The 13,925-nt window shown below is 41.7% G+C and overlaps 1 protein-coding gene across 1 annotated transcript; it reads left to right on the top strand.

Moving 5' to 3' along the window:
* Positions 1-1,138: 1,138 nt before the first annotated feature.
* GJA1 (gap junction protein alpha 1) lies at positions 1,139-4,210 on the top strand (the record flags this gene model as incomplete). The annotated part of the gene is made up of 1 exon (XM_082481024.1): positions 1,139-4,210. The coding sequence occupies one exon, from the start codon at positions 1,139-1,141 to the stop codon at positions 2,282-2,284; it is 1,146 nt and encodes a 381-aa protein (XP_082337150.1). The 3' UTR covers positions 2,285-4,210.
* Between the last annotated feature and the right edge of the window lie 9,715 nt (positions 4,211-13,925).

Genomic DNA, 13,925 nt, shown 5'->3' with positions numbered 1-13,925 from the left:
TATTTCCAGATAGCCCCGAGAAGCTGCCCCTGTCCCAGAAATGCGCACTTTAAAACTCAAGTCGAGAGAGACAATTTAAACTTGCAGCGTTCAACACTTGGAATGCAAACTGCACGCCAGGAGTTGCCTTAAAAACAGAAAGAGCTCGTTTACCTTTTTTTCTCGCTAAATCTTTTTTCCTTTCAAAACACAGTGAAGGAATTTAAATACAAAGAGATGCAAATACAAAGCTGAAACTACAATAATTTAAGCAAGCCACAGATAAACAGGAAACCAGTTCCTCCAACATGGTAACATGAGCTTAGCTGTGCTTCATGTATTTACTATTTGTGATTCCTTCGTAAAACTCTAGATAAAGAATACTAACCTTGATCTTTGTGCTGCAAATACTAACGTATAAACTTTATTTAGAAAGCAAGTTTTTTCTGAAGTCGAGTATAGTGTAAACTTGGCATCATTAGGAACTATATTCTTAAATGTATTACACGCAATGTAGTGATAATTTTGCTGGAGGAAAAATAGCACATATTTTGCAATGATAAATTTTTAGGTATCCGACCCTAACATTAACTTAATATAACCTTTTGTATTTAGGTTATACCGTGGTTTGCTTTCTTATTCTCTCTGACACGGAACGTAAAAATTACCGTGAACGATCCACACTGAAAGAGAGAAATCTTTCCTGTGTTGCTAGCGCATTCAGGCAGCGCCACCCCGTACTTCCACACCCGCTTTCAGCGGTGTGTCACAGCTCTTTTCTACCTGACACAGGTGTAGGTCGTTGAACTGAGGCTGCCACTAAAGAAGCTGAGCCAACCACAGTGGCTACTGAGGGTTGTCATGGACTTCTTGAAAACTGGAGTGAAATTAGAAACCTCTTTTTTTCATTGTGCTCTGAGACTTTATAAGTTACTTTCTCTTTTCAGTCTCCCTGACTTCCCACTCCACCTGCAGACTAACTAAAACTCTGGTTTCTCTTCAGATCACGTAAAAAAGGTGAATTAAAACAAAGCTGACGTCACTGCTCTGTTAGCCTTGATCTGTGATTCAGTGTATTGAAGGTATTAAAGCTCTGTCTTGACCATCACTGTTTGTTTTTTTTTTCTTTGTGTCCTTCTTTAGCCAGCATCCTGTGAAGATGGGTGATTGGAGTGCCTTAGGAAAACTTCTTGACAAGGTTCAAGCCTATTCTACTGCAGGAGGGAAAGTGTGGCTGTCTGTCCTCTTTATTTTCCGAATCTTGCTACTGGGGACAGCAGTGGAATCTGCTTGGGGAGATGAACAGTCTGCTTTCCGGTGCAACACTCAACAGCCTGGTTGCGAGAACGTCTGCTATGACAAGTCCTTCCCCATCTCTCATGTACGCTTCTGGGTTCTGCAGATCATATTTGTGTCCGTACCTACCCTTTTGTACCTGGCACATGTGTTCTACGTAATGAGGAAAGAAGAGAAGCTGAACAAAAGAGAAGAAGAGCTCAAAGTGGTCCAGAATGATGGTGTGAATGTGGATATGCACCTCAAGCAAATAGAAATAAAGAAATTCAAGTATGGGATTGAAGAGCACGGTAAAGTGAAGATGCGTGGGGGACTGCTCCGTACTTACATCATCAGCATCCTGTTTAAATCTGTCTTCGAGGTGGCTTTCTTGCTGATACAGTGGTACATTTATGGGTTTAGCCTGAATGCCATCTACACCTGTGAGCGAGATCCATGCCCGCACAGAGTGGACTGTTTCCTCTCCCGTCCAACTGAGAAAACCATCTTCATCCTCTTCATGCTGGTCGTGTCCTTGGTGTCTCTCGCCTTGAACATCATCGAGCTTTTCTACGTGTTCTTCAAGGGTGTCAAGGATCGCGTGAAAGGGAAAACCGACCCCTACTCCCACAGCGGTGCCATGAGCCCTTCCAAGGACTGTGGCTCCCCCAAGTATGCTTATTACAATGGCTGCTCCTCGCCGACCGCCCCCTTGTCTCCCATGTCTCCCCCAGGGTACAAGCTCGTTACCGGAGACAGGAACAATTCCTCCTGTCGTAACTACAATAAGCAAGCCAGCGAGCAAAACTGGGCCAACTACAGCGCGGAGCAGAACAGAATGGGGCAGGCTGGCAGCACCATCTCCAACTCGCATGCCCAGCCCTTCGACTTCTCCGATGAGCACCAGAACACTAAAAAACTGGCGTCGGGACACGAGTTGCAGCCCCTCACCATTGTGGACCAGAGGCCTCCCAGCAGAGCCAGCAGCCGAGCCAGCAGCAGGCCTCGACCTGACGACCTGGAGATCTAAGCTTCTAGCTGCAGTACTTGCTCTACTATGAAACGACGTGCATTGGAAGATGCAGTCAGTGCTGATCTTGTTCCAGTGGAGGTGGTACTTAACAGTCTCAAGCAGGAGATTTTAACAATCATGAAAACAAACAAACAAGTGAACAAACTTTTAAAATACTTGCTGTTTTTTGGGGGGGATGTGGGGTTGGTGTGGGGTGGTACAGTACACATTGGTATTTAATGTAGCTGGTTTAAAGAATTTAAATACTAAAAAAAAAAAAAAAAGAAAAAAAGGAAAAAGATAGGTAGTCAGTACTAAGGTAGGGGGTTGTTTTTCTAGAAAGGCTGTAAATATCTGAGTGTATGTGTATGCGTGTACTATCGTGTTTGTTTCTAAAGAATCTTCTGTAATACTAAAACCCAATAATAACTGAACTCACATTTGTCAGGGTGAAGTGCTGCCTGAAGATGAAAACATTTTTCCTATTCAACAAGCAAAAAGTCCAGGATTGCCTCTGATCATTTCCCTGTCAAGAACATTCCATTCTTAGAAAGTGCACTTTGAAGGTAAACTTTCCTATGTGGTCCTCCAGGTGGTCGAAAGGCTCCCGTGAGGACAATCTGCAGCCTTTGAATCATTCAACTCAGATTTCAGACATGGCCCACCAAGAAATACTTTTGTCACCTGCCTTTCCAGCCCTTCACGCAGGTAGATTTTGTGATGTGCGTAAGCGGGATGGCTCCACACTCGTAGAACCGGCAACCACACTCTCTTGCCCACAGCAATATTCGTGTCCTGCTGCTCACGTACAGTCTAATTAACATCATATAAAACCCAGTTTGCTGCCACTTGCAGATTTAAGTGTTAAGACAGGCAAGAAACTGCCTTTAGTGAATTTTATCCCACCTTTATGCATATTAAGGGTGTACATATATGTGTGGATGTGGAAGTAAAGATCTACACAAAACACCCTCAGAAGCATATGTTGAGAAATAAATGCACACAGATTACTTGCAGTTGACACTTTTTCATGGATATTGTGAAGATGTGGGCCACTATGGTGTTTACATTCTCTGATTCCTTCAATGCAAGTGAAGCACATGTCATTATATTTTTTTAATTCTATAGAATATTTTCCATGTATCCGAAATGGATGCTTTTTTAAAAAGAAAAAAATAAAATAAAAAGGGCCTAATCCTGGATGTCTTGCTCTGGAAAATCTCTCCTTTAAGTCAGTGGGAGTTTTGCCTGAACAAAGGCTACAGGACCAAGCCCAAGATGTAGCGAACCATGTTCTTGCTGGCATGAATGATTTTCTTTTGTAGAAGTTAGGGGTGGAAACGACCCATTAGGTCATCTAGCCAATCTCCCTGATAGGTAATAATGATGCTTGAATGATAGAAGATGTAGTACTGTAAGCAAGCTTTAGTCTTTTATGTGAGAAACTTAGAAGAAATGCTTTGTGCTGGATTAATAATAAAATGCCTACATGACTTTTGCAGTAACTGGTATTTTTCTTGTTCTAAATATTCACATTTACTGAACTGTAATGTCCACTGCGAGTTTTGACAGTTAGGTCTTTCTAGATGGCTCTAGCAACTTTAGTGTTTACACTTAGATTTTGTTTGAAATGCAAGTGAAGTTGAAAGGATTTTTAAAGAGTACAATTCTAGCTAATTTATTTGAAATATATGCTAAAGAAATCTACCAGTTTCTTCAAATGCATAGCCTCTTAGCTGAACACAGGTTGACCAAGGAAATACATAGCTTGGTTTCATTTTGCAGCAACACAGATAAATTGTTTCATTTAATACATTATATTAATTTGTTTGACATTCCATGTTAAACTACTGTTGTGTTCAACTTCATTGCATGTATGCAACCATAGTCCGTCGGATCATGTTGTCTGGAGAACATTAGTCAATAAAGTTTTAATTTAGTATAAATGTATTTTCTAATTGTCTTTTACTGCTTTATATGTCCATATATCTTTTCATTCAGTCTTATACTCCAAACTCCTTCCTTCCCTTGTTGTTCTTCCTCAGTCACTCTGCATTTCAGCAGTATTCTTGATTTAATCCGTTTAGATTTACTTTGAACCGAAATTTCACAGGACCAGATTCAGATACCCTCACAACACAGGAAAAACAAGCATCATTTGTGCCACTCCTGGAACAAAGTCATACTCAGCATGAACTGCTGTCATTCGAATCTTCCCATGAGTCTCCGAAAATATATACGTATTTGCAAACTATTATAAAAAAGATAGTAGTAAGATGCTATCACATAATTTTTCAAACAATTTTTATACGTGGCCTAGATTCAACATGAAGAAATCATTGCCTCTAGTTTACGTTTCCCCATGTAATCAGATTGCTTGACTGACAGCCAGTTTCAGTTTCTAGAATCAAATCCTCATTCATTCAGAGTCAATGGGAGAAAGGTACTGATTTTGATAAAGCTGGGATTTCACATACTGTCTACTGCTTCACCATTTAGGTCCCTATCACTAAGGAGGACATACAGTGCTTTGCTTTCCACCATTGGACTCTGAAGGAAAGATGGTTCAACTCCTTGTTTATTTGAAAAGTCAAAATATAATGCAGTTATCATACAGCTTTCTACTTTCGAATTTGCTTATCATTTTAAGTCCAAATTTCCCCCCCTCCTACTAGTAAAGAAGGGGAAAAATAAGCAGGACAGTGGTAGTGGATTTACAGCCCTGAGAGATACCACGCAAGCACCAGCACAAGGAATGACTCCTTAAATAATAACAATGAGTCATGTTCAAGCTGGCTTGTCCTAGTTTGCCTGCACAAAGGGAAGGGCATTCCAGGCACTTTGTGAGGATCATGCCCTTGGAAAGGTGGATACAGAAACATCCAGACAAGGGCTCACCCTGAGATAAAATCTAGTGTCTCCTAGACAGGCTGATTGTCAGGTACCTCCCAAGTTAAGGACTCAGTTCCTTGGAGCGCCTTGGACAACTGATATGAATTAGTGCTTCTGTGCCACGGCTCTCCCAAGTCATTTTTTGAGAGTAACACGTGTGTGCGTGTGTAAAGACATGCGGTGGGACATTTCTCCCACCTGGATTTATTTCTGTGGGGTGCATTTATTACACACTTCAGAGTCATCACAGCGACATAATTTTGTGTGCCATTCATCCAATTCTTTATACACTTTCTCCCATTGCAACTCTGCAGCAGCAGTTGCATTGTCTGCAGCTGACAAAAAAACGTGTGACGCAACACTAGTGCATACTTCTCAACCTCTGGAGAAGGGTATGTTAGATACTGAATTCAAACTGGAAAAGTTGTTGTAAAAATACGTCTCTCTGAAGGTAATTACCAAGAGCGGGGTTACAAACAAAACAGCAAGAAAACCCAAATTCAAAACCTGTTAAGTATTTAAAATTTGTGTTGATGTTTTGTGTAGAAGTATTTTGAAAAAAGGCAAATTCATCCTAAGGCCCCCACCCTGCCTCAGTAATTTGAAATGTTTGTAAAGAATAAAGTTAGAAGGACAAGTTACAGACAGCCTAAAGTCTATATGCAGATCATGTAATTTCAAGATGTTTTAAATACAGTGAGCACACACTGAAGGTTCTTTCCTAATTTAGAAATGAAATTTCCATATTTAAAGTGGAAACTACAGTAATACTTTGAGAACCGGAACAAACTTTATGAGTGTACCTGTCACACCCCTTGAGATTGGTCATTTTTAAATGAGGTACTCGTCTCACCATTCCAGAACCATGGCTGTCTGCAGCACTGCTGTACTACAGGGCATCACCAGCTTGACTGCGCATTACCACCATGCTGGCGTTTCCCTCGGAATTTCTCTGCAGCTTGGTATTGATTCAAGAAAAAAAAAAAAAAAAAAAAAAAAAAAGTGGTGATGTAAGGGGTAGGGTTTTACAACTCAGACCTGGGAGCTGATCCAGATCTGAAGTTACCTTGACTGGTTAATGTGGAGATCAAAACCTCCAAACCTCCTCCAGTTTTGGTGGTGGCTGTTTCTACCCACTGGGTCAGGACTACTTTTAATTTTTCTTGTAATTCCTCCATCATTACCACGGCTCTTTTTTCCAGAATTTAAACAAAATAGGGCAGAAAATAGGATTTACCTTCCTCCTGTAGAACTTTTTCTCTCTATTTACTGCTAATCCAAACCTGGCAGGACTGAGCTTTCTACTGAGATCATGAACTAGCCCTGATATACAATACTTTTTTAAAGCAGTGTAATATACAAATGGTCAGATTGACCATAATCTCCTTGAAGATGTCTTCCTTTCCGTCTCATGCTATTCACTCCAGCAATCTGCAGTTAGATCTGCCAGAGGACACTGATGACTGAGGTGGGGTGTAAGGCCTTTGAAGATTTCTCTGGCAAAAAAAGCAATAGTCAGATGGTACAGAGCTGTCGAAGCGGCTCCTACGTTACTTTCATTTCTACTGCCAACATAGACAACGAGGTCACAAGCATAAGCCATCTCTGAGAAATCAATACCTAGGCATAGTCTCTGGCTCAGTCCCTTGAAACTCTTTGAGGGTCCTCCATTTTATTCTAATTTATTCTAAAATAATTGCTCCAGAAACACGGGGCTATAAGATCAGCTCTGCAAAGAGATGACTGCCTTTCCTGGACTTAAACTATGTGCTTTTGACTGTGCCCAAGGTCATATTCACACCCAGACTCCGTCAGTCCTGGAAAGTATGTCAGATGTAAATTACACGATGCTAGCAGATCACTAGACTGAAACAGGAAGAGCTTATTGGTTCCTGTACTTATTTAAAAGGTATTTTGACAGACACACACAAAAAAAGAATGCTCATCTTAAACTTGTCCTAAATACTTCCTAACATGCGGCACTACCAGGAGACCCTATGAAGCAATACAGACACTGTGCACGTATCCATGGTGAGCATTATCTATGGATACAGTGCCTAGAAACCGCTTAGGGCTGCTCAGTAATCTGGTGAGACCAACTGCCTCCAAAATGGCTGCCCTCACTCTTTTCTCATGGTAGCCAAAGTGCTGCATCCGCCTTACTGGCTTGCTGGAATTTGCAATGCAAAGACACCTTGAGCAAAGGCAGACATGTTTTTACAGCGATCGTTTTGCGTTCACTCCTTTTAAGTGCTGAAGAAGCGTAGTGCTGGCTGCTGGAGGCAGAGGGTCTGGGACAGGCTGTACTGGGTTAGTAATAATCGAGGGAGTCAACTGGTCAAAAGTAATGGCTTTCTGGTGACTGGACTCTCCCATCACTTAAAAATACTGGGTCTCTGCTACTATGTTGAGAAAATATGCATAACAGAATGAGACATGTGAGCTTACCCCAGTATAAAAGGGAAAATGTTCAGACATTTAAATTGCTCCTTGAAACAAGCCTAGACCGCAGTTGCATACTTCCCATTAGAACTGACAGAAAATGCTTGTGTGAGTTCCAGGGTTTCAGTCATTTAAATCAATGTAAAAGTTCCTCTCGATTTCAGACATAAACAGATCGGATCCAGAAAGATATAATATGACATCTAATTTTCGTTGATATAACTGCAAAGGGAAAGCTTATGGGTATAAGCTACTGTCTTGAATGGTGACCACTTGAATTTGTGTGATCATACTATTTCCTCACAACTTTCTTTTTACCAAAACTCAGTGCAGAGGCAAGTTTATGAAAAATAATCTAAAGGTTTGCTTTTTTTACAAACAGACGTGAACTCCGTAAATGTAATTAAATACGTTTATGTGATGTCCATGTCAAATTGACACGGGACTACATAAGGGAGTGTGAGGTACTCTATAACATGCACCTAACTCCGCTGGGTTGTGTAGCTGAGGAGTGAAATCTTCACTTTGCCTCTCCTCATCCTTGTTAGAAATTTTTATATATCCCAAACACCAGAGTAGTTTTTCCATGCTGCGGAATGCACCTCCGTTCTCAGTAGCTCTTTTGTGAGCTTTGCTTGGGTAGAAGTCTTTGCACTCTCCTCTGCCTCCTTCTTTTTCGGCCTATGAGTTCTGCGGGGAAAACCATAAGCAGCCCCAAATATGTAAGGAAATACAATGGCAATTGATAGCGAAACAGTGCAATCATGGAATATGCAATAGTCCTCTTTTACCCGTCTGCAGCTAACAGAATAGGAAAACAGCATGGAAAATAGCTTAAGGGATTAGAAAAGCCTCTGGATACTTGAGCATCTTAAAACCACCGGTCCTTGCTGAAACAGGCTTTTTCAGTCTCAGCTTCTGCTGAGTCATAGAATTTGCTGCCTTTGAAGGCTGAAGTAGCTTGGCTCAAAACTGAAGTTGTTCTGGAAAAGTTCAAACCTTCACTAATGACCGTATTTGCATGTTATTCTCAGTGGTATTTACATATAATAGGACACGCTCCACAGGGAGGCCTCTTCAAAACACAGGCTCTGCTTGCACTCTGAATTTCCCTATTCAAAAGGGAATATTCAAAATTATCTACGCATCGTTACTTCAAAGTGTTTCGCTGGGAGTACTCTGCTGTATATTTGGAAGAGTCATCATAGTTGTTTGAAAGCCGAATATATAGCCAACTGTAAGATTGTCACCTGGGTTTTGTGTGTGGAGGCGAAGAAGCATTACTCAGGCAAGAATCCTACCTGGTCTGATCTGGCGTACTTCTGTTGAGGACAAGGAGTTTCTGTTGAGTGACTGTCATGCTTTGGGTTGAGATGAAAACCCTGTTCTGAGCTTTGCTAAGTATCTTCTTTTATTCAAGTCCCTGTAGTTTTATTTCAGGAGCACACAGAGGATCCGACCATGAATCCGTGGGTCTTGTGTAACTTGCTGAGGTGTGTGCAACAATCTCTGAGGAATTTCTTCTGCCTCCAGTTTGGTTGTTGGTACTCCTTAGCTCTGTGGACTTTGGACTGACTGTAGCGCTCAATGCCGCAGTGGTAGGGTGGATGTTAGTGCTGTCAAAGGGCGTGTGAGTAGAGAAAGTGGGTCTGGATTGTTTCTCATAGGATTTCCCGTGGAATCAAGGCAAACTAGTCAATCACCATTCCTTGTCTTGAAATGTCTAGGTGTAAAGGTGTGAAGGGATTTCTGCATGAATAATAGTGATAACTGTAGAAATTCTTCCCTCTTCCATCCTGTCTGAGGCTTCAGCTGGGAGCTGTAATAGCCTGTTAATCTTCTCCGCTATTCCCATGCCGCCATCTTCTCCCACCACCCACTTCTTTTCTGCATATCACTTATGCAACAGGTATTAATATTTTGTACTGAAAAAGCTTTCTGTAGTGATTATTTTTTCCCTTGCGTTGTGTGGTAAGGAGCACTCAAATATCTTAGAATATCCTGCTGCATTAAATATCTATTAATTAACAAGCTGGTGTTTCTCCTATTTCGTTCATTGAATGAGTGAATTCATTCTACTAATTTCATTCAGAATGAGTCTCACGGGTGTTAACTACTATAACGAAGTTTTGGCTGACGGCTTAGAAAGTCATTTGGTATCTTATCTCATAGGAGTCCACATTTGCTTCGATCACTTTCTTTTTCATAGTATTTTATAATTAAGGAAGACAGCAGAGCGACTCAGGATGCTAGTTATCTACCTTAACCAGGTGCAGTGAAAGTGTAAGGACATGGAGTTTGTCCAAATCTTCCTCCCACCTCAGTTCCAAAGGGACTTAAAGCGAGGCATCCACTAATGATTATGTATGCTATATAAATAATAATAATAATACCTGGAGTTGCACTGATACGGCAATTTTCATCTTCAAAGTACTTTGAAAACCCTATGTAATTAGTGTGCTATGGAGTCATCTCTTATGATACTGCATGAACTCCGGTACTACCCACTGTGGGAGCCAAAAAGGGAATCTGAAGAGCCACAAAGATTATACATAACCTCCATTATCACTACAAGACGAAATAAAAAATGCTTAACAAGGGTATTTTAGTACTTCATGCAGGAGGAGGATCCACAACTAGCAGGAAGCCAGTCTCCCTAAGATAAGGAAACAGGAATGTTTTCTTTGCTGGTAATCTACTACTTCAGATCTCTAAACACATTTTACCTTGAACTATGTCTCAGTCAAGCTGGCACCAGATCACAGGTAGATTATCTCGTTACAGGGAGTCTTCATCTTCATGCGACTAGAATACATCCATCTTTTTTTTATTAAAAAGCTTTCGTTTGATGGAGCCAAAAGGGGTGCAGACATAATAAACATAACATTAAATAGGTTTCTACAGACTTTAGTGGGACTCCAGGGGAACAACTTATCTGGAGTACACCATCGGCAACTGACAACCCAGCTGAGCACAATTTAAAGATTATAGTATTTTCCAAGTATTTCCAGCATGCTTACAACAGGTCCTTGTGAATGTTCAGGAGCTTGCTCTTCAAACCAGCTTGGCATTTGCTGGAGATTATCATCCCAACATAAATTTGCAAACAGCCTTTTCAAAACTACACCATTAGCAAAAGAGAAGGCAAAAAAGAGCAGTAGCAGCTCTTTCAATCTGGTGAATATAACAGTGCAGAGGAACAGAACATTTTGCATAAAGAAAACCTGGAGTAATTATGAACTTTAATAATTTCTGTCTTCCCCAGACTTGTAAACTGACTAGCATATATTTTCTCAGCAGAAAGGCTAACATGATTTATTTGCCTTTTCCAAATAAATTTTTCTTGTAGAGATTTAATAGGGCAAATGGATACCCTTTTAAACCATAGTATATATTAATGGTCATCTGAAGAATAGTCTTGAGACTAGATTTCAAAAGTTGTGACCAGGCAGAAGTAACTCTGCTTCCCATGCAGTTAATGGACACATGCATCCACATGCCTCGATTTTTGCTCCATTTTAAGATCAGTGGTGTTTTTTTAAAAATTGGTGTTCTTCCCTGTTATATTTAATTATCACACAAAACCATAAACATAACCATATGTCAGAATGAGGTTTTTACTGACGAGCAATGGTTTGGACTCAGTCTCTTTGCTTTTATTTTTACTGCTTATTCCATTTGCTTTAGGCAAAATATATTCTCTCTGTGTGTTATATTCAGCATATTTTTAGCTGCTCCTGGACTACTTCAGGAAAAGTCAGCAGATGACCTCAAGAGCATGAGAGATACCTCCTAAAGCTTTGGTTTCCCTTTCCCATGGTGCATCAGGACAGTTTCTTCAGCACAGCCACAACAACCAGCTATCTGCAAATAAGAAATAATGTTTTGGAAAAGCACCAACAGAAGAAAAGGGCTGGGGGAGAGCAGCAAGATGAATCATTTGGGCAGTCCTTCTCATTTCAAGCAACCACAGCTGTCTCAGTGCTCTAGCAAGAGAATTTAGCCTTCTACACCAGCTATTTTTACAGCGGTGGAGCTGCAGGTCTCAGAGCAGGAGGAAGGAAAGGGAGTGACAAGGCACAGCTACATGAGAGGTGGTGTAGGAAAAAAAGTTGACAACCGGGAAACGGATGTTTGAAAAGAAAGAGTTGCACTACGGTAGCTGTTCTGTGATCTTCCCATATGCAACAATAAAGGAACTTTGAATTTGAGATTACAGTGTGGAAGGTGTTGGAGGTGAGAAACTCGGAGTTTAAGAGTCTTCAGGAACTCCTGGAGTTTCTCTGGGTCTGACGGTGCACTCTTTTGAAACGTATGATGAATATGTATCTCAGCAGATAAACATAGTTTGCTTCACAGTTCTGCCGAGCAGCGTACAGACATGCTGGGGCCTGCTGTCCAGTTCAAGGTATGAGGAGGAAACTTATTCTCCTTTCTTTTTCCCCAGACTCAGACTTTCCATTTTCAAAACCATTTGTACAGCTGTGTTTTCCCACTGTCACTCCCTGTTGGACCCCTGTTTGGCCCTGCTTTTTTCATTATTAGGCTGTCACCGCTTCCTTTTTCTCCCTCCACTCAGCGGTCAGGTATGTCCCTGCATGGCTGAGCGTGGTACATCTACCCAGAGGTACAGCCTCTGGGGGCAATATTTCCACACCCTAGCGACGCTGCAGGTGACTCAATGTGCCCGACAGAGAAGCCGATGTCAATAGCCAGGGCTGAGAGCCACAGCAGCGTGGCTGCAAAATTTCGGGAGACGTCACACCCTGCTGTGCTGAGTCACCAGGAGGCACTGGCCCAGGCTGCTGCGGGCTCAGAGATGGGCAATCTCAGAGAACAGCAACGGGATGCTGCGCACAGCAGACCCGACCAGCGTCTTCTTCCACCCTTCTCCTTCTCTTGGATCCCATCTTCGCCCTGTGGCATCTCACCTTTAAATGCCACTAGCTCGCCTCTTCTTTGTTCTGTTTTGCATTGCTCTGGGCCGTGCTCAGACACGCTTGTCAAACACTTTTCTGGCATTCCCTGTCAAATGGAAATAGGCCGTTTACAGCAGCATGCAAATTGAGTAATTGATCTGTCAATGGTTAGATATATTGGGCAAAGGAGGAAGATTCATTTTGCAGGTTTTTAGAAACAGAGTGTCAGCGAAATGATTCTTTTGGCCCTTGCATGCTTTTGGGCCCTTTAATAAATTTACAAGTGAATGAACTGGAAGTCTTATGTAGCCTTCTCTAGGCAACAGTCATCATGAATGTACATATTTCTCATAGATTTCTTACTTCCTTCATTCACTCTTGAAAAACTTCAAACTGACATGCGTTTCCTAAAGTCTTTAGTGAAATTTTTCAGGGTGACCTGATGTCACCCATGACACAACGTCTGAATTGGGACTTGTCTGAGCCAATAGCAGTGACGGCAGGTCACTGGAAGAAGACTCCGGAAATCTCCAGTCTGTGACTGAATGACCTGAAGTGCTGGATTTCCCTTCTGAAAAATGCTAATTGTACTCCCATCCCTTGTCAGCCTTATGTATGGAAATTTTAAGGTTTGGGGACAAGGAGATGACTAGTGTTATGCAGAACTAGGCTTAGCTGAGACGCAGGGAGAGCTCACCTTTGGAGAAGGGATACAGTCATCTCTCTGGGCTGTCAACCTGGTCCTCACAGGCGGGAAGTTCTGGCTGGCTGATCTATCAGTTCCTGCAGAGATTTCATATGTAAATCAGTATTCTAAAGCAAGTTTTAATTTAAACCAATTTAAACCAACAATTTAAACCAAGTCTCACTGTAACTTAGGGGCTGAGGAGCAGATGCCTGCATTGGTCTGTTCTCTGTGCAGTGCAGGTGGAGCAAGCGGTTGAGCACCTTGTCTGCATCCCTACTGACAGCACCATCGTTTGTCTGTCAAAAGCATATAGACAAAACTTCAGCTACCAAAAAGCCCTGGTACATTTGAGTACAGGTGGACAGAAAGATTTTTGTTTTCCGTAGGCATTTAGTTTTGCAGGAGCAAAAAGGAAAGTGGAAGTCAGTGGAATTCCAGCTGAAAATGTTAGTGAAAAAAGGGACGTGCTCATTTGGAAAAGCTACCCTGGGTCTTTGCGGCAGCTGCTGTCTGGACTAAGCTCTCCTGGCCGGGTTCCAGGCTACTTTAAAGGTCCCGTGATGCACCGTAGCTGGCCCTCTTGTCCGTTCCTATGGTGCATCCTGGAAAATCCAAAATATGTTGCACCAGAGGGAATATTCTTTTCCATTCATGAATATTCACAAATATTCAAACCCCAACCTAATCATGGAACCTGATATGTAAAATTGCTTGCAAG

Source organism: Vanellus vanellus, assembly GCF_965231255.1.
Source record: "Vanellus vanellus genome assembly, chromosome: 3".
Lineage (NCBI taxonomy): Eukaryota > Metazoa > Chordata > Aves > Charadriiformes > Charadriidae > Vanellus > Vanellus vanellus.
Note: the sequence above shows the minus strand (reverse complement) of the source record. Positions and strands in the feature narration are given on the sequence as shown.